Source organism: Trachypithecus francoisi, unplaced genomic scaffold (genome assembly GCF_009764315.1).
Source record: "Trachypithecus francoisi isolate TF-2019V2 unplaced genomic scaffold, Tfra_2.0 Lachesis_group10, whole genome shotgun sequence".
Lineage (NCBI taxonomy): Eukaryota > Metazoa > Chordata > Mammalia > Primates > Cercopithecidae > Trachypithecus > Trachypithecus francoisi.
This window is the reverse complement of record NW_022681455.1, coordinates 49,571,074-49,591,385: the sequence shown is the minus strand read 5'-3', so window position 1 is coordinate 49,591,385 and position 20,312 is coordinate 49,571,074. Positions and strand designations below refer to the sequence as shown.

At 42.2% G+C, this 20,312-nt stretch overlaps 1 protein-coding gene across 4 annotated transcripts; it reads right to left on the bottom strand.

Annotated features, from left to right (window-relative positions):
- Positions 1-14,793: 14,793 nt before the first annotated feature.
- CUNH6orf141 (chromosome unknown C6orf141 homolog) lies at positions 14,794-19,885 on the bottom strand. Of its 4 annotated transcripts, XM_033217412.1 has the most exons (3): positions 18,721-19,885; positions 17,812-17,917; positions 14,794-15,497 (listed from the first exon to the last, which is right to left on the bottom strand). In XM_033217412.1, the coding sequence occupies exon 1, from the start codon at positions 19,604-19,606 to the stop codon at positions 18,869-18,871; it is 738 nt and encodes a 245-aa protein (XP_033073303.1). In that variant the 5' UTR covers positions 19,607-19,885; the 3' UTR covers positions 14,794-15,497; positions 17,812-17,917; positions 18,721-18,868. The 4 variants fall into 4 exon arrangements, with proteins under 4 accessions (XP_033073303.1, XP_033073304.1, XP_033073301.1 ...); XM_033217413.1 differs by lacking the exon at positions 17,812-17,917; XM_033217410.1 differs by having other exon boundaries at positions 15,079-15,497; positions 17,812-19,885.
- Positions 19,886-20,312: the final 427 nt, after the last annotated feature.

Here is a 20,312-nt window from a genome sequence, read left to right as displayed (position 1 = left end):
CCTTGGAACTTCTGGACTCGAGCAATCTTCGTGCCTCAGCTTCATGAGTAGCTGGGACTACTGGTGTGCACCATCACACCCAGCCTAAAGTTTTAAAACAGAACATTTTAAAGTGGTTGTTTGCTTTTTGTAATTTGAAAAACTACACAGATTCACCTTGTAAAACAGCTAATCACCAAGATAGTATTCCAAAGCCTTCTTAAAGAGGCAACTGTAGGGCCAGGCGTGACGACCCACACCTGTAATCCCAGCAGTTTGGGAGGCCGAGGTGAGTGGATCACTTGAGGCCTGGAGTTTGAGACCAGCCTGGCCAATATGGTGAACCCTATCTCTAATAAAAATACCAAAAAAAAAATTAGCTGAGTGTGGTGGTGCACACCTGTAGTCCCAGCTACTTAGAAGGCTGAGACATGAGGATCACTTGAATATGGGAGGCAGAGTTTGCAGTGAGCTGAGATCGTGCCACTGTACTCCAGCCTGGGCAACAGAGCGAGGCTCTGTCTCAAAAAAAAAAAAAAAAAAAATTAGAGGCAATTGTAATGAACCAAAATAAAGTAGATATCCAGATGCACCCTCTGATTTCCCCTGGTAAACTGAGGAACTATGTATAGATCTTTCCTAAAAATAAACTGAAGGCAGAAATTGGCATAAATTCTCTGTTCCTAGCAGAGTCACAGCAAAGCTGCACCACAAGCAGTTTGTGATTTGGGCCTTTCTGCTTATAGAAACAATAACTTAGTATTCACTCAGATATCCACTCAGTGATGGATAAACAGCAGCCAACCAAGAATAGGCTTTCTTCACCCATTGGTAACTAAGTAATACCAGATACACAGTACAATTCAGTCTCCTAATTTTTACACACACACACACACACACACACACACACACGACGATACATGAGAAAATATTACATGCATTAGTGACTTTCAAGTAAAAAAATGTAATATCACACCTGGAACAAGAATTTTAAAAAATGAAAAACAATCTGCATATAATTTGCATTGTTATAAACTCAATTTCTGTCAACAGTTCTTGATTTGTATTTTCTAAAAAACAAAACAAAAATAGCCTAGAAACATAAACAATGGTCTCTGGAGTGCACGTTATCAACATCTGACACTGAGCCATCATTTTGTAAGAGAAGACATGGAGCAATAATTTTTTCACACATAAAGTTGTTTTTTTTTTTTCCAGACTCTTTTCCAGACTCTTGGACTTACTGCAGTTAGTATTTGGAGGGAAGGAATTACGTTTTCCTTAACCTTCCCTTTTCACTGTGAACAGCAATTACTTTTACTCTGTCTCTTGAGCTCTAATCAATATTGTATACAAGCTCTTCCTGGTTTCTCACACAACTGGATCTGGAGGCTTCTTTGTACTAAGAGACAAGTAGCAATAGTCCAGATTTTCACAGAGTGGCTTATTCTCAAAGGATTTTGCTGTCTACTTCAGGAATTCTAAACTTCCCTAGTTATACTGGACCTTTTGTTTTCTGTTTTAATCCAGTAATAATATTATTTTTATTTTAGGCAAAAATGCATATATATTCCTCTTTTTTTTTAAGAAGGTCTTCTCTGTTGCACAGGCTGGAGTGCAGTGGCGTGATCACAGTTCACTGCAGCCTTGACCTCCTAGGCTCAAGTGATCCTCCCACTTCAGCCTCCCAAGTAGCTTGGATTACATGTGCATGGCACCATGCCCAGTTAATTTTTGTATTTTTAGTACAGAAAGGGTTACACCGTGTTGCCCAGGCTGTTCTCAAACTCCTGGGCTCAAGTGATCTATACACATTCCAAAGTCCTGGGATTATAGGCATAAGCCACCACACCCAGCTGGAAATATTCTTAAAATACAATCATCATTAAATAGTTACAGTCAGAAAAAATAGTCTTACAAAACAAATTTTGTGCTTCAACCATGAGTGCTACAATCTCTTCAAATCTTCACATTCCTCTAGTGTTTAGGGCACTCTTTTCCTCCATTATTTCCTTAACATTTATTACTTACTGCATTCAGACAGAAATGTTGCGAGGCAGGCAGATCATCTGAGGTCAAGAGTTCCAGACCAGCCTGGCCAACATGGCGAAACCCTGTCTCTACTAAAAATTCAAAAATTAGCTGGGTATAGTGACATGCACCTGTAATCCCAGCTACTTGGGAGGCTGAGGCCAGAGAATCGCTTGAACCTGGGAAGCGGAGATTGCATTGAGCCAAGATCCTGTCATTACACTCCAGCCTGGGTGACAAGAGCAGAACTCCATCTCAACAACAACAACAACAACAAATAATAATAATAATAATAAATTAATAAAAAAATAAGATCATCCTACTGTCTCCCCTTATTCTCAAGAATAAACAATAATAACATGTGATTTATCTTATTGGATAGCTAGACTCCTGCCATGAAACTGAATAAGGCCTAAACATAGGGTACATAATACACACACTAAGATACTTTATTTATCATTCAGTTGGATGACACCACTCAATTATGCATTTATTTCTGGGCAGGTGGGAAAATCTAACCCAAAAAGCTAGATTAGGCATTCCTTCCATGGGCAACCCCAGCACTCTATCTTGTAATACTGATAAAAATTATAATACCTATTTAGCCGGGCGCAGAGGCTCACGTCTGTAATCCTAGCACTTTGGGAGGCTAAGGCAGGCAAGTTACTTGAGCTCAGGAGTTCAAGGCCAGCCTGGGCCACATGGTAAAACCCTGTCTTTACTAAAATACAAAAAATTAGCTGGGCATGCTGGCTCATGCCTGTAGTCCCAGCTACCCTGGAGGCTGAGGCACAAGAATTGCTTGAACCCTGGAGGTGGAGGTTGCAGTGAGCCGAGATTGTGCCACTCCAGCCTGGGTGAAAAAGCGAGACTCTGTCTCCAAAAAACAAACAAATAAACAACAACAACAAAAGCTACCTATTCACTATAAGATTCACCTATTACACTGCAGACCCCTTGAGAGCAAGTCTCAGAGCCAAGCTCAGGTGACACTGACATTAAACATATCAGTCTTGTTGACATTAAACATACATTTGTGAAATGAATGGTTAGCTTTTGTTTAACAAAGATTTCCAGGTAATATCTGTAGCCTTTCATCTCCTAAAAAGCTTGCTTTATGATCAGAGGTAGTGAGAAAATGTTTCTCATTCTTGGAGTTAATCTATTTGCTGGAAGTCCTATATAAATAATGCTAATTTGTAAGTGGTAATTTAGGATACTAGGATACTTTCCCTTTGTTGTAAAACATCTGCTTTTTTTTTTTGGAGACAGAGTCTCCCTCTGTCACCCAGGCTGGAGTGCAGTGGCACAATCTTGTCTCATGCAACCTCCACCTCCCAGGTTCTAAACGATTCTCCTACCTCAGCCTCTGGAATACCTGGGATTACAGGCACATACCACCATGCCCAGCTAATTTTGTACTTTTAGTAGAGACGGGGTTTTATCATGTTGGCTAGGCTAGTCTCAAACTCCTGACCTCAGGTGACTTACCTGCCTCAGCCTCCCAAAGTGCTGGGATTACAGGGGTGAGCTACTGCGCCCGGCCAAAATATCTGCTTTTAAATATTTTTCTGAGCTTTGATGTCTTCAGTACACTTGTCACACTTACCTTGTAAATTAAAGAAACAAAAACATGAAATCTAACTAAATTATCTGCAACATTTTACTGACCATAAAGCAAGCAACAGGTTTAGAATTTACAGACTATGGGAGCAGGAATTAAAAGACCTGGTTGGGTCTTCCGAAGGACTGAAAGTAGAAACTTTTAATAATGCCACATTTCAGTGCAATAGACTATCTTTGCTCTATACACAACCACAAAGTTCATTAAACTTAAGCTGAAAAAAAATACCATTCTCAACTCAACACGTCTTAGGAAATACATATATATACAATCATTAAGACCTCAGTTGTTTTAATGAAAACCTACCTAGAATGTTTCCCTCCTCAATTTTAACTCATTCCACTTTTCAGACACCTTGACATTTCCCAAAAAATTCATGTTTCAAAATAATACTAATCAAGTCTCTCTCCTCAAGGTGCTTTGGCAGCTTCTTAACGTTGGTTTCCAAGGTCCTATGATGATGTAATTTCTACTCCTTCCTCTGGCTTCAGGTCTGAGAACCTAGTTCCTGCTCTATGCCCTAGCCAGAGTCAAATTTCTTCCAGCCCTCAAATCTATCATGACCCCTTCCACAAATTTCCCATCTTTTCCTGGCCAACTTCTCATCCTTTGTATAAAAGTTTAGATATAAAGCTCTTGTATAAAGTACGAGCCCTCCCTGACTCTCCAAGCCACATTAGGCACCTTTACTATGTTCCCCTGACACACTTGGCTTTACTTTTTACTTGTCATTATTTATTGTGTGTCTTTTCCATGGAGCTCATTAAGCAAAGCTGACTTTTGTGCTTCATTATGTATTTCCAGGGCTTAAACTGGAAGACAGAGCTCATGAGACTCAGGGAAGGTTAAGTGAATGATCTACACATTCCAAAATAGAAGAAATCACATGTGGACTGTTTTCGTCTTTGTCTAGATTGTTTTTTAGATTTTTGAGAATGTTTTATAACCCCCCAGCATGTCTGTGTCCAGGTCACCGGATGTGTGCTGGTGAGCCATCAGCAAGATGGAGCTTTTCCTGTTTTTCACCAGCCTCCTGCAAAGTTCACCTTCTAGCCACCCCCTGGAGTCTCCCATCTGGACCTGGACCTAAGCCCGGATATTGGCTTCACCACTTGACCAGTGCCTCATAAGATCTGTGCTCTGCCCAGGCCTAGGCTCTGCATATGCACCGGGGCCTCAGTTCTCACTGTTATCTTGTCCTTAGCATGAATTTCTCCTTCCTGCATTTCGCCGGCCACAATATTCTGCCAAGCGATTGGAGATTATTTAGGGGGTCAGCTGCACCGTCACAGAGTGCTCTCATGTCACATCAGAATGACTTCGTATTCTAATTGCTGTAGTGGAAACATACTGCCATCCTCCGTCCAACAGATAAATAAAACATTTGACAAATAGAACCTTCACTTAGAGCTTTAGGGTTTTTTCTTTCAAACATGAAACGTTTGGTCCTTCTGTCACCAATCAGTAGTTATATTTGATATGTGTTTGTGAGGGGAAGGTACTTTTTTTTTTTTTTTTTTTTTTTTTTTTTTTTTTTTTTTTGAGACGGAGTGTGGCTCTGTTGCCCAGGCTGGAGTGTAGTGGCCGGATCTCAGCTCACTGCAAGCTCCGCCTCCTGGGCTTACGCCATTCTCCTGCCTCGGCCTCCCGAGTAGCTGGGACTACAGGCGCCCGCCACCTCGCCCAGCTAGTATTTTGTATTTTTTAGTAGAGACGGGGTTTCAGCGTGTTAGCCAGGATGGTCTCGATTTCCTGACCTCGTGATCCGCCCGTCTCGGCCTCCCAAAGTGCTGGGATTACAGGCTTGAGCCACCGCGCCCGGCCGGGGAAGGTACTTTATAATAATTTGTCCTGAGATCATGGACATCACCAAAATGGCAATGAAAAAAACTGTAATGTAGAAAATTCAGCTCTTAAGTGAGGACCACATCATACTAAACATGAGGCAATGGTTTTATTCTGTGAATAACTAAAAAGCAATGGTTAATAACAGAGAATTGTTTGGGCATACAGCCAGCTTGCTGAAATCCAAAGTATTCACTCCTGCCTGGGCACAGTGGTTCATATATGTAATCCCAGCACTTTGGGAGGCCTAGGCGGGCAGATCACTTGAGTCCAGGAGTTCAAGACCTTCCTGGGCAACATAGCAAGACCCCGTCTCTACTAAATATACAAAACAATAAAAATAAAAATTAGCCAGCCTTGACCATGTGCACCTGTAATCCCAGCTACCCTGGAGGCCGAGGCATGAGAACTGCTTGAACCAGTGACGCAGAGGTTGCAGTGAGCTGAGATTGTGCCACTGCACTCCAGCCTGGGTGACAGACTGAGACTCTGTCTCAACAACAACCAAAAAGTATTCACTCCTTTTCTTAGCAAAGTTGGAACTTGAAGACCCCCATGTCCCTGTTTTCGGTGTTCTGAAGTTCCAGCAAAGGCATGAGCAAGGGACTCCTATGAGCACAATAAAGAAATCATTGTCAGTTCCCTTGAGACACAAAGCATCTTTAGCCTTTATGAAATCAAATACTTCCCATTCATCAACATAAATCCTTCTCCCCTACTGTTAGCTGATTCTTGTCAAAGGAAACATTGCACTGGATAAAGTTAAACAAAGAAGACTTTATTCAAGGCTATTGCAACAGAGAGGCCAGAATTGTCTAAATGCAACTCTGCTAAAACAAAGAGCAGAGAGGTTTAAAGCAGTGGGGTGAGCTATGAAAAAGTACTGAAGGAGGTTAGGGAGAGTTTCATCAGTACGACGTGCCCACAACATTGTGTTACTCCTAAATTTACAAATATTTTCCCCTGCGATAAGGTCATCTGTGCTTGCTAATTCGTTCACGTTGAAATCAGGCTCCTACCCTTCCGGAAAGACTGGGAGTTAAGGGGAGTTAGTAGTTATCCCTTGATAACTACTTTTCAAAAAGATGGTTCCTAAGCCCTTCAGAAAGACATTTCTGGAATGTAAAACTAGCAAACTTTTTAATAGATTTACATCTCAAAGGAGAAGAGAAAGAATTTATAAATGAAAATTTTCCCAAGAACACTGTCTAACGTTTAGTTAAGCTGAGAGGAACATTAGGTGATCTTGGTCATCCCCAACCAGTATTTTCTATAAAGCATTTTTTTTAATTTTGTATTTTTAATTTTTGTGAGTACATAGTAGGTGTGTATATTTATAGGGTACATCAGATGTTTTGGTATAGGCATACAATGTGAATTAGATAAGTCCATTGGAAAATACTCTGGTTCCCTGACTTCCCAGTTGAACTAAATGAAATTGTAAATAATTTTTTAGAATGGAAGCTGCTAATCTTAGTTCATTGTTTGAACATATTTAAGGGGTAGTTCCATTTTCTGAATTACACTTAGTTCACAAATGGTGTTCAATAACATATCAGTTAATTCTGAATGCAAAGTCAAAATTAACGAGTGCTGCAGTCCCCAACCTTTTTGGCACCAGGGACTGGTTTCACGGAAGACAGTTTTTCCATGAACCAGGGGTGGGGAGGGAGATGGTTTTGGGGTGATTAAAGCACATTACATTTATTGTGCACTTTATTTCTCTTATTATTACATTGTATTACATAATAAACTAATTATATGAATTACCATAAGGTGGAATCAGTGGGAGCCCTGAGCTTGTTTCCTGTAATAGTCCCATCTGGGGGTGATGGGAGACAGTGACACTGAAAGTGTGTTCCATATGTCCAGGCTACTCTGTAATCTCATTTTGGTTGCAGCCACTGCAGAAAACCCTGCTTCACAAAGATAAGATATTGAAAATGGAAGCAGGCTTTTCAGTGCTTTCTTTTGTGGGAATCTTAGGATATTCCACCTTGACTTTGATCCAGAACATATGGAGATTTGAAGTTGTTTCAAACAGACTTAAGGCCACCAGACGCAGCTGTACAATTGAAGTACAACTCACTTGCCACTATAAAGCCTGCTACCAGATGCAGGTTAATTGTCACTTGCCACTCACCGATAGGGTTTTGATACAAGTCTGCAAGCAACTGATTATGGTCTCTGTGCAGTCAACCCTCTCTGCTAATGCTAATCTGTATTTGCAGCTGCTCCCCAGTGCTAGCATCACTGCCTCAGCTCCACCTCAGCTCCACCTCCATTAGATTCTCATAAGGAGCACTCAGCCTAGATCCCTCACATGCACAGTTCACAATAGGATTCATGCTCCTAGATGAGAACCCAATGCCGCTGCTGATCTGACAGGAGGCAGAGCTCAGCAGTAATGGGAGTGATGGGGAGCAGCTGTAAATACAGAGGAAGCTTGCTCACTTGCCTGCCGCTCACCTCCTGCTGTGTGGCCTCATTCCTTAATGAGGAATTCCTAAATGAGGAACCACAGACCAATACCAGCCTGTGACCCGGGGATTGGAGACCCCTGAAACAGTTGCAGTGAATATAACAGAGTTAATTAAAGATCAAGAAATCTAGCCTGGGCAACATGGTGAGACCCCATCTCTACTAAAAATACAAAAAAAAAAAAAAAAGTAGCTGGGTGTGGTGGCACATAGCTGTGGCCGCAGTTACTCCGGAGGCTGAGGTGGGCAGATCCCCTGAGGTCAGGACTTTGACACCAGCCTGGCCAACATGGTGAAACCCCGTCTCTACTAAAAATATAAAAAATAGCCAGGCATGGTGGTGCAAGCCTGTAGTACCAGCTACTTGGGAGATTGAGGTGGGAGGATTGCTTGAGGCCAGGGTGCAGAGGTTGTAGTGAGACGAGACTGTGCCACTGCACTCCAGCCTGGGTGACAGAGTGAGACACTGTCTCAAAAAAAAAAAAAAAATCTAATTTTAGTTGCAACCCTATCTTCCTTCCATATTTAGGACTCTATGACTGTATATTGGCAGGGACGTACTTAGTGTATCTGCCATCAGAAGCAGTCAACTTTTATGTTAATATGAGAAAATAACTTTTAGCAATCATAAAGTAAAACAAATAATAACTTTGCTCTTTTGGTTACAGTCTGATATAATAGTATTTCATGTAAATGTCAAGTTAATAAGTAAATTTTAATAAAACTGAAATATCTGCAAAAGAAATGTATTAGTCCACTTTCACACTGCTATAAAGAAATACCTGAGAATGGGTAATTTATAAAGAAAAGAGTTTTAACTGGGTCATGTTTCTGCAGGCTGTACAGGAAGTATAGTGGCTTCTGCTTCTGGGGAGGCCTCAGGAAGCTTTCAATCATGGTGGAAGACAAAGTGGGAGCAGGTTGTCTTACATGGTGGGAGCAGGAACAAGAGAGAGAGAAGGGAGGTGCTACACACATTTACACTAGATCTTGTGAGCACTCACACACTGCAAGAGCAGCACCAAGGGGATGGTGCTAAGCCATTCATAGGAAACCACCCCCATGATCCAATCACCTCCCACCAAGCCCCACCTCTAACATTGGGGATTATAATTCAACATGAGATTTGGGCAGAGACACAGATCCAAATGATATGAAGAAACAATTAAGACAACTAAATCGTACCAGTCATGCAATGTTTTATTTTCTTTATTCATTCCTTAGCTTACAAAAAAAAAAAAAAACAAACAAACAAACAAAAAAGGATAGCTAGGCATGGTAGCTTGTGCCGATAGCTCCAGCTACTTGGGAGGCTGAGGTGGGAGGACCACTTGAGCCAAGGAGTTTGAGGCAGTGAGTGACAATGATGCCACTACATTCCAGGGTGGGTGACAGAGTGAGACTCCATCTCTATTTTTTTAAAAAAGAATAAATTTTAATTAAAGACATTACTCAAATACAGTAAAACAGCTCAGCTGTGAAATAAATTTACACTGATCAAAAATAATACATTTTGGTGTTTCCTTATTTAAAATGTTACACATAATAAGTCATATATAATGGCATGATTGAAGCAACTCAAGTTCTCTTCCTCAGACACCAAAATTGCTGTGGTATTGTTTATATTAAATTTGTTCTTGAAATGCAGATATTTATATACAGGGATTGGAGACACAAGGTACACTCAAAGTGAGCTCTAAAGATCTGAACCCAACCAGGTGCAGTGGCTCATGCCTGTAATCCCACCACACTGGGAGGCCAAGGCAGGGGGATCACCTGAGGTCAGGAGTTCAAGACCAGCCTGGTCAACATAGTAAAACTCTGTCTCTACTAAAAATACAAGAATTAACCAGGTTTGGCGGCATACATCTGTAATCTCAGCTACCTGGTAGGCTGAGGCATGAGAATCGCTTGAACCCAGGAGGCAGAGGTTGCAGTGAGCTGAGATCATGCCACTATACTCCAGCCTGGGCGACACAGCAAGACTCTATCTCAAAAAGAAAAAAAAAAAAATTACTCTCACAATGAATGCATTTAGTTGAGTCTATGTGTGAGACAGATTGAGAGAGAGAGAGAGAGAGACAGACAGACAGTGACAGAGGGATAGAGATATTAGGAGGACAACACAGAGGCTTTTCAATGATCTTCCACACAGAAAAAATATAGTAAAGAAGAATAAAAATGTGCTAATTTGAAAATTACATCTGCTTTATTAAAATTTAAACAATAATCATGAGAATCTTTTAGAATTTAAAACAATAAATTTGTTTTCAGATAGAAGCATTTTATCACTAACTACATGACAGTAATAAAAAGCAAAGGCCAGGCTCAGTGGCTCAAGCCTGTAATCCCAGCACTTTGGGAGGCTGAGGCAGGCAGATCACCTGAGGTCAAGAGTTCGAGACCAGCCTGGCCAACACGGCAAAACCTCGTCTCTACTAAAAGTACAAAAATTAGCCGGGCATGGTGGCGCATGCCTATAATCCCAGCTACTCAGAAGACTGAGGCAGGACAATAGCTTGAACCCAGGAGGCAGGAGGTTGCAGTGAGCTGAGATTGCGCCATTGCACTCCAGCCTGGGCAACAAGAGTGAGACTCTATCTAAAAAAAGAAAGCAGAAAGACTTTTAGTCTGGCTTTATCATTGTTTTAAAATCTCTAATGACAAGCACTGCTTATTGTTCTCTCCCGAGCAAACCCCACCCAATGTTTGGTCCTTGGCATGCCACTGAATATATAGGTCAGAGAATCCCCTTTCTTCTACTCCAACAGAATCCCAACCAGGGAGAGAAATGAGCAATCTCTTTCTCTTTTTTTTTGATATGGGGTCTCGCTCTGTCACCCAGGCTGGAGTGCAGTGGTGTGATCTCAGCTCACTGCAACCTCTGCCTCCTAGGTTCAAGCAAGTCTCCTGCCTCAGCCACCCGAGTAGCTGGGATTACAGGTGCGCACCACCACATCTGGCTAATTTTTTCTGTTTTTAGTAGAGAGGGGGTTTCACCATGTTAGTCAGGCTGGTTTCGAACTCCAGACCTCAGGTGATCCACCCACGTCAGCCTCCCAAAGTGCTGGGATTAAAGGCATGAGCCACTGTGCCCGGACTTACCAATTTCTAATAAAAGGTTATTTATTTCATTTGTAACTTTGTACATTATTCCACCCAGTTAGGATAGAAAGACTATAGCATAAACCCTATAACCTCAGGGGCATGGGATAACAATGAGGCTGGATTGGAAAGTCCACAGGTAGGCTTAGGGCTTTCCCTGACACAGGGACACCAGTTAGAGAATCCTTACAGAAGTTGACTGCATTCTGAAGTCCTCCCTGAAAGTTCTCTAGCTTTGTTAAAAAGTCGGTGGTACCCCTTATACCTCATTTGTCCTCTTCCAAGTAAGTCGAATTCAAGATATGCAGTTGTGCCCACTTTTCCATGGACTTCATGGCCTTTCCAAATACGCTCAAAGTCACAAGATGTTTTGCAGGTAGAAAATGGCCTAAGGATGGTCCAATGGTCACACAGAGCAAATTTAACACTCAGGGGTTTGGGCCAGGAACAAGTCATGCAGTCTTAAGGTAATGCTTATATATGCTGTAACCCCAGTGACCACTAGGTAATACCCCATGCCAAGGTGGACTCACACAGACTTGACTTTGCTTTCAGTAGGTGGCAGTAGTCCATTACATAGCATTTTGGATGTCCACAGGATTAAACTATGCCAAAGCATATTCATCTCCATAAAAAAGCTACTTGCAAGGCCGCATTCTGGATGTGTCTAATAAACAAGTATAATGTGATTATCTCCATAAAATAAATCTGTGACTAAATCTTCCAGAATTTTATGACGACTTTTCAGTTTCTAACTTGGTCTTTAGGATTGGTCTAACACAAATGAAAGCTTGAATATATGTATGGATAATGACCAGATCATATGTGGTAAAATATGAAAAAAGATAGAAAAGAGTCTTAGTAAAAACCACTGGTTTGGATTTGATTTTTGTGTGTGTGTGTGTTCTATGTCTTCTGCTCTTTGTCATTAAAGACTAAAGCCTAATAATTAGAATGAAAAGTAAACTGAACAACGCACTACCACTACTACTACTACTAATTATAATAATAGTTAATTCTGAGTATTTATTATATGCCAGACACTGTTCTAAGAACTTTTTTATTCACCTGAATCCTTGAAAAAAACTTATGAGACTGATACCATTTATTACAGAATTCCAACCTACAAGTTTTGTGACAAGAAAGTCACAACCTGGGAAGTCAAACCACAGCTCAAAAGGTCAGGACTTGGTCAGTGACTGCCAGCTTCTCTCTCTCTCTTTTTTCCAACGCAGGGCCCACCTAAGAAATCCCTAAACCAATCATGTAAGAAGCTGTCCTTCTAGATCACCTGCCTCCAGCTCCCCCATGCCAATAGGCTCCAAGCTGAGCATAGCTAAAGCCTTTCTTTTTCCACTAGTGCTAAAGGGTAATTGCATGGGACAGAGTTAAGTAAGCAAGGAAAACTATTCAAGACTATTGCATTAGAGGCCAGGCATGGTGGCTCACACCTGTTATCCTAGCACTTTGAGAGGCCAAGACAACTGGATCATTTTAGGCCAGCAGTTTGAGACCAGCCTGGCCAACATGGCGAAACCCCATCTCTACCAAAAATAAAAAAAGTGAAAAACAAAAAAATAGCTGGGCGTAGTGGCATGCACTTGTAGTCTCAGCTACTCAGGAGGCTGAGGCAGGAAAATCGCTTGAACCCAGGAGGCGGAGGTTGCATGGAGTCAAGATTGCACCACTGCCCTCCAGCCTGGACGACACAGCGAGACTCTGTCTCAAAAAACAAACAATAAAAACAAAAACTATTGCATTAGAGAGAGAGATTGAACTCAATTCCTTTGAAACAAAAGGTGGGAATGTTTAAAGCATTAAAGTGAGCTAGTGAAAAACTATGAGACAATGTTAAAAGGGACACTGGTCAATGTGATTATGCCATCTATGTTTGCTGATTGGCACTTTGAGAAGCTGGGCTTCCACCCTCCCACAGAGACTGATAGTTAGAGACCTCTGGGTTTTTTGTTTGTTTGTTTGTTTGTTTTTGATTACATTTCAAAGGAATGGCTCCTAGGTCCTTAAGAAAGACATACCTGGATCTTCCTTACACTTACATTTCAAAGAGGCAGAGAAAGAATTTACAATTGAAAGTCTTCTAAAGTAAATGCTCTAAGAAAGGGAAAGTCAGGGACCTAAGTCAAGAAGAAGCTTATCTAAAATTTAGTCAAACTGAGGAATTGGTAAGACCATCTTGGCCACTACAAAGCTTTCCTATTGCCCTACCTGCCTTCGCTTCCCTGCCAAGCACAAATGATGCTGGCAGACTCTTTTATTATACCAAGCTCTGCAAACACAGCCTCTGTTCTATTTTTGGGAGGGCTGCAGTCTCCTCAAAGACTCTTGTTCTGTTTTTTGTTTGTCTGTTTGTTTTTGAGACGGAGTTGCCTAGGCTAGAGTGCAATGGCGCGATCTTGGCTCATCACAACCTCCGTCTCCCGGGTTCAAGCGATTCTCCTGCCTCAGCCTCCCGAGTAGCTGGGATTACGGGCATGCGCCACCACCCCAGCTAATTCAGTATTTTTAGTAGAGACGGGGTTTCTCCATGTTGGTCAGGCTGGTCTTGAACTCCGGACCTCAGGTGATCCACCAGCCTCAGCCTCCCAAAGTGCTGGGATTACAGGCGTGAGCCACCACACTCCACCTCTTGTTTTGTTTTAAGGTTAGAAATGTAAGTTTGAATTTGGTTAATTCCTTGCTTTGAAGATAACCAAGCCTTAATGTTTTGTTTGTGACTACTGGCTGCATAATGCCTGAAAACCAATCATAACTCCTTACTCTCTCCAAAGTAATCTGGACTTTACCTTCATCTAGAGAAGTAAATTCACAGATTTGCCCTCCCTAATTACAGAGCAAAGTACTGACTGCGGTTATAGAGATGTCATGGTGTTCAAGAGTCACAGCCCTTTGTTTACTTATCTGAATCAGTTGATTCAACTTCTGGCTCCACCTTTTCCCCACTCCTCTCAATTCATCACAAGTGGCTGACAAGTTCTGACTCAGCCTGCAGAGTTGCAATTGTGCAATATGTTAATGACTTCCTGCTTTTTCACCCTCACAGGAGTTTTTGATAACGTATTATTTCATATTCCTAGAGAACGAAATAGCCACATTTCTGAAATAGTTTGAAATCCGATGGTGAGTCAATGGCTCATTAGGACAAACTTTCAAATAATAAAGCTCTTTACAAAAGATACTATAAAGTTTCATAGAGATCTCTTTGCCAATTTACCAATTCATATCCTCTATCTTTCACCCTCCTGTAATCTTTAAGTGTTTTCAAAATTCTACAAATTATTATCTTCATGGCATTGTTAACAATTAATTGGGAACACAGAATAAAAAAACTTTTTAGTTTTGGTAAGTGACAAAATAGAATACAGAACTAAATATGAGAATATGTCAATGCTTCTCAAACTTTAATGTGAATCATCCCATGATCTTGATAAAATGCGAATCCTGATTCAGTAGATCTAGAATGGGGCCTCAGATTCCACGTTTCTAAAAACCTTCTTGGAGATGTCCATGCTGCCGTTTCACACAACACATCAGGAGTAGCATCAGTATATGTTTGTTTATATAAACACAATATTCAGGAAACATACAGAGGTTACATTAATACTACTTTATATAGTTTAGAAAAATGTGTGTATATATGTAGGTATATACACATGAAGATATAATAAAATAAAACCATACTTGGCCAGGCATGGTGGCTGATGCCTATAAGCCCAGCGTGTTGGGAGGTCAAGGCAGGAGGATTGCTTGAGTCCAGGATTTTAAGACTAGCCTGGGCAACATAGCAAGGTGCTGTCTCTAAAAAACAAAAACAAAACAAAACAAAACAAAACAAAAAAACTCATATTTGAAACTTGCCAAATATTAAAAGAGATTTGGGGTCATCTGTAAGTTTTTGTTTCCTTTATTATAATTTTCTTTGTCTTCATAACATTTCCCCAATTTTTATGCAGTGTGTATAACTTTTTCTTTTAATAAAAAGTTTTTTTTCTTTTTCAAAGCAAAGAGCCACATCAAGTTTTATCATCAAGCACTGGAAACATCCAACAAAAATAAGTAGCAAGTCAAATGTAATGATTCCCAAAAGGAGATCGCGGTTGTAAACAAATATTTTTAAGAGAGGATGACACTTGCCTGATCTTGGTGGTTATGCGATTCTGACATTTGTCTTATGGTCACTGTAGTGGTTTCTGGAAGTCTTTGATGTGGTTCATCCACCTAACACAATTTTAGATAATCGTATTTTTCAGTGGAGTAGAGGTAAGATCAAAGAGCCAAGACCCAGCCATTCTCAGAGATTTCTTAGTTTTGAGGATGCCCAAATTTCACTTTGGATGCACTCCCAGGACACTTCTAAATGGGATAAGATTTGTCAGGCTCTTCAAATAACAGGGTTCTGCTTGGATCAGGAACATCTGTGAAACAAATTCAACAGTATTTCGACTTACGACTTTTTGTTTCCAATGAGAAGGAACTCTATATTAAATGAAATCTATAAACATGTTGCATGCGGTTAATCGGGAAGTTCAGTAAGCACTTTAAAAATAAATTTTCGGCCGGGCGCGGTGGCTCAAGCCTGTAATCCCAGCACTTTGGGAGGCCGAGACGGGCGGATCACGAGGTCAGGAGATCGAGACCATCCTGGCTAACACGGTGAAACCCCGTCTCTACTAAAAAAATACAAAAAAAAAAACTAGCCGGGCGAGGTGGCGGGCGCCTGTAGTCCCAGCTACTCGGGAGGCTGAGACAGAAAAATGGCGTAAACCCGGGAGAGAGAGCTTGCAGTGAGCGAGATCCAGCCACTGCACTCCAGCCCGGGCGACAGAGCGAGACTCCGTCTCAAAAAAAAATAAATAAATAAATAAATAAAAATAAAAATAAAATTTCATTGCTTGAAACACAGTGAGGAAAGAAAAAAATAATTAACTCAAACATATTTGGTTTAAAGGAGTTAAGCTAACCTGGCTAAACACATTTTTGGCTGAAAGACAAAATGCAAACAAATTGTGTCTATTTTGCTTTTCTAGACAACAGGGCATCAGATTTAAAGCCCCAGAGGGAAAACAAACTAACCTGACAGGTTAAAGAAAGTATTCAAAGCTCCCATCTGCCCAGAACTAGGCAGTACTAAAATATCTTCAATGACTGTTAAGCATAGTATACCTTAGTCCTTTGAGCCTTACCATGAGTCCCTACACAAGACATGAAGGTCATTTCTAAGGAATTTAAGAAATATACTTACTGATCCATTAAAGGTTGGGAAAAGCTAGAAATAAGTCCTCGCTTTCAGGAGTACAGAACAGTCTTATTAAAAACCACTGGTTTGACTTTAATTAGATTTCTTGTGTTATACAATTTCTGCTCTTTGTTACTAAACAAAAGACTAAAGCCTAGTTAGGATGAAAAATGAACTAAATAATAACCATGCTAATAATAAAAAATGTAACTAACTTTGAGCATTTATTGTATGACAGGCAAGGTTCTAAGTATTTTCGTTTAACTTAACCCTTAAAAAAAAAAACCCTCTGTAAAGTTGATACTATTTGTTGTCCCCACTTAACAAATCAGGATACAGAGGCACACAGAGATAAGGCAACTTGCCCGAGGGCACACAGTTAATAAAGAGGTAGAGCCAGTTTTGAACCCAAGCAGCTGACCTCCAGAGCTTGCCTCCAGAGAAGGCAGCTGAATGATGCTACTTGCCATTTTTGGTTATTGTGAAAGAGACTTTTTTTGTTCTCCATATTCAATGATCAGTCACCTGGACATGTGATGATTCAACCAAATTAATAAGCTCAGGTCTGAAACTTATATGCCAAACAGGTTAATCTACCATTAGAGTCAGGCAGGGGTGTTAAGGAAAAGAGATTCATCTTAAGGGATGAATCTTTTCTACCTGTCAAGCAGTTTTGAACACAGATGAGCTCAGATGCTGAATTCCTCTCCCAAGTGAGGGTCTCACAGGCCTAAGAACTGCTAGTGATGATTCTCCAGCCACGAGGCCTTGCAGGATTCAGGAACATTAAGGTAATTCTCTAGTACTTCTCACAAACATGAGTTAGAAAACCTAAGATATCAGCCAGGTGCGGTGGCTCACGCCTGTAATCCTAGCACTTTGGGAGGCCAAGGCAGGGGGATCACCTGAGGTCAGGAGTTCAAGACCGGCCTGGCCAAGATGGAGAAACCCTGTCTCTAATAAAAATACAAAATTAGCCGGGCGTGGTGGTGCATGGCTGTAATCCCAGCTACACGGGAGGCTGAGGTAGGAGAATCTCTTGAACCCAGGAGGTAGAGGTTGCGGTGAGCCGAGATCCTGCCATTGCACTCCAGTCTGGGCAACAAGAGTGGAACTCTGTCTCAAAACAAAAAAACAAAAAAAGAAAACCTAGGATATCCTCAGTCATCTTTTGACCCCTAAGTGAGGGTCAAATAAATCCTCTAAAGGCCACCCCAAACCTTTAGGAAAGAGATTATCACATTCTTCATCCACTTGGTAAGCATATGCAATTATTAGCTATGTGACTTAGATATGCTACAAGACCTCTAGGCCTAGATTAGCTCAGGAGTGAAACAGGAGCGTCTTATCTATCTGGCCTGCCAGGAGGCAAGAGGTGAATCAGATGATCTTTTGAGAACATTTCAAGCTCTAAACTAAAAATGAAGGCAAAAGGGAAGACTGGGGAAGGAGGCACTTTGCAATCATTTGCTCATCAAAAGCCAGAGTCCTACCTGCTTTGTTAATTCTTGCAGTAAATACTCCTTCAGGTGGTAAAGTCAAGTAGTTCACCTGGAGAGGGCTGCTTTGCTCCTCGCAGAGCTCCAACCAGGCCAACTACTAAAGAGTTAATTCAGATGGTATTTAATAATAAAGAAGAATAAACAAAATAAGAAAAATTAGTTGTTTCAGCAATACCAGAAGAGATTTTTTTTAACTACACCAGGAGATCGGTATTTTCAATCCATTCTTGACTACAGGTCTCATTCATGAAGAACTAAGGAAAAGAATAAGATATGCATTCATTTTATGGCAAACTACATATTGTTATCTACCTTTAAATCAGAACATTTGCATGCAGTATTTTTAATACAAAAATTAAAAATTTATGATAAATGCATGTTTACAGGACTAAATTAGCTAAGCTATTGTTTGCGGTAAAGCCTTGTAAATGGAATTTCATGTTGAAATCTTAGTCTTCTGTCCCCAACTCCTTCTTTCCCTAGCTCCTCTCTTTTTCTTTCTAACACTGAAATGTGGGGAAGAAAAATGAAAAGTGCACATCAGAAGAGAGTCACTTGCTGCTTTGGTTTTATTTTCCCATTTCTTCTTACTTTCTGTTTTTGGCTTTTAAAACAAGCCTCTCTACTTCACCCACTCCCACCCTCTTTGCAGAGAGCAGACTTCAAACTTCACTTCTGTTTCTAGGTCCTAAAGAGAAACAAGAGTGCGGGATGGCGTGGGGGGAACAGAAAAGAGATCAATTGAGTTATTCCAAAATGCAAATTAACAACAGGTTTTCTCATTTCAAAACTCCCACATTCTGTCAATCTGAAAATATCTTTTCTCTCCCTCTTCTGAATGACTTAGGTCCCCACACCGCCAAGGAATTCAAGCCACAAAGGAGGTATTATGCTGCTTACAGTTCTTAATCTGCCTGCCTGAAGCTCTGCGCCAGCCTCTCAAAAGGTTCCTTTTGCAGGTTAATTGCTGGTTGGAGTTCCCAGAATAGCATTTTCTTTTAAGGATGATCGCTCCTCCACCATCCCGGAACATTTCTCGGGTTACTCTTCAGAGTTTAATCTCCTCGAGCAAGGTCCCTGGAGACGGTGAAACCCTCCTCTCCGCGGCGTGAACGCGGGGTGCCCCTGTTCGTTCCTGGAGATCCCGAGGTTGAGCAGGGGCCCGGTGTCCCCCAGGCTGTCCCTCTCTACTGCTGCGAAAAGTGAGCGCAGTCACGGAGTGCTCCTCAGTCCTGGTGGTCATGCGACCCTTGGCCCAGGAGGTCTGCAACACTTCTTGTGTTACCTGATAATCCTCCACCCGCACAAGCACGTATTTGGGTGGGTCTGCTGGGTCCCGCGGCGGGGCTACACGTCTGCCAGAAATTAGCTTTTCTCGTTGAGAGACAGAAGGGTAATTGGGCTCCTCGCCGTGGTCCTCTCCACCCGCCGCGTGAGGAAGGTCCTTTGCGCCGGCCTCCTTTTCCCGTGCAGGGTCCCCTTGAGTCCCTAACCACCTCTCTGGGTGCAGGAGAAAGAGTACTTTCTCTCTGACCCAGGACTCACGGTCCAATTCCTCTCCGGCCCGAGGTCCGAGGGCCGGACCTGCCCATCTGTCCTCGTGGCCGCCACTCTGGCTTCGGCTCGCCCCCGCCGTCGCGGGATTCCGGGCGCCCGGAGCCAGCGGGGCCCCGCGCCCCACCTCGCGCAGAAAAGACCCGAGGTCCCCCAGGCTGCGGGAGGAGTCGGTGGGATTCGCAGCTCCCTGAGACCCTCGGGTCTCCATCCTGGCAAAAGCGTCATTCATTCGTTCCTTCTTTGGCCAGTTCAAGCAAGCGCCTGCTGAGCTCCGAAAAGCGCGGGACCAGCAAGCCCTGGGTGTGGCCTCTGTGGCTGCCCCGGACTCCCAGCCCGCGAGAGCGCAAGACTGGATCAGCCCCAGGCCAACCGCGTGCGGAACCCGCCTCCTCGCCCTCCGCCTCTCCCACCTGGCAGCTGTCTAGCCATTCAGAGGAAACTTGACACAAGCCCCAGTGACTCCTCTTCTTCCTCCTACCCCTGTGCGGAGCCCTGCTCCCTTTGTCATTCGCTGATTCAGTCCCCTCTTACTTAACCTCTGTCCTAGTTTCCCACCTACCTTTCGTTTTTCTCTGGAGCTGAGGCGCAAAGGACACCCTCTGACTGCGCCCCCCTTGAAATGCCCCAAAGTGTGTTTACTTTCCAAGGACGCTCCTTGAGGTGAAGGAATAAAGAAGTTGGTTTGCATTTTAGTTATCTGATCTAATTCTGAAAAGGGTTTGTGTCCACTCCGAATCCACTCCTACCATGCTACCAAAATAATGGAATGTAGATCAAAGGGTCAGACTGAAAAGTTGAAGCCTTGGATAAACTGGTTTTGCTTTCTTTGTCCTTCTTCCTTTAGAATGCCAGAATCTGTATCTCTGGAGGACAGTGGTCACACCTGTGTCCTCCTCCTCCTCCTCCTCCCCCTCCTCCTTCTTTTCTCTCTCTCC

Excerpts from the sequence above, each read along its gene's own strand:
- CUNH6orf141 (XM_033217412.1), bottom strand. The coding sequence starts at position 19,606 with ATGAATGACGCTTTTGCCAGGATGGAGACCCGAGGGTCTCAGGGAGCT.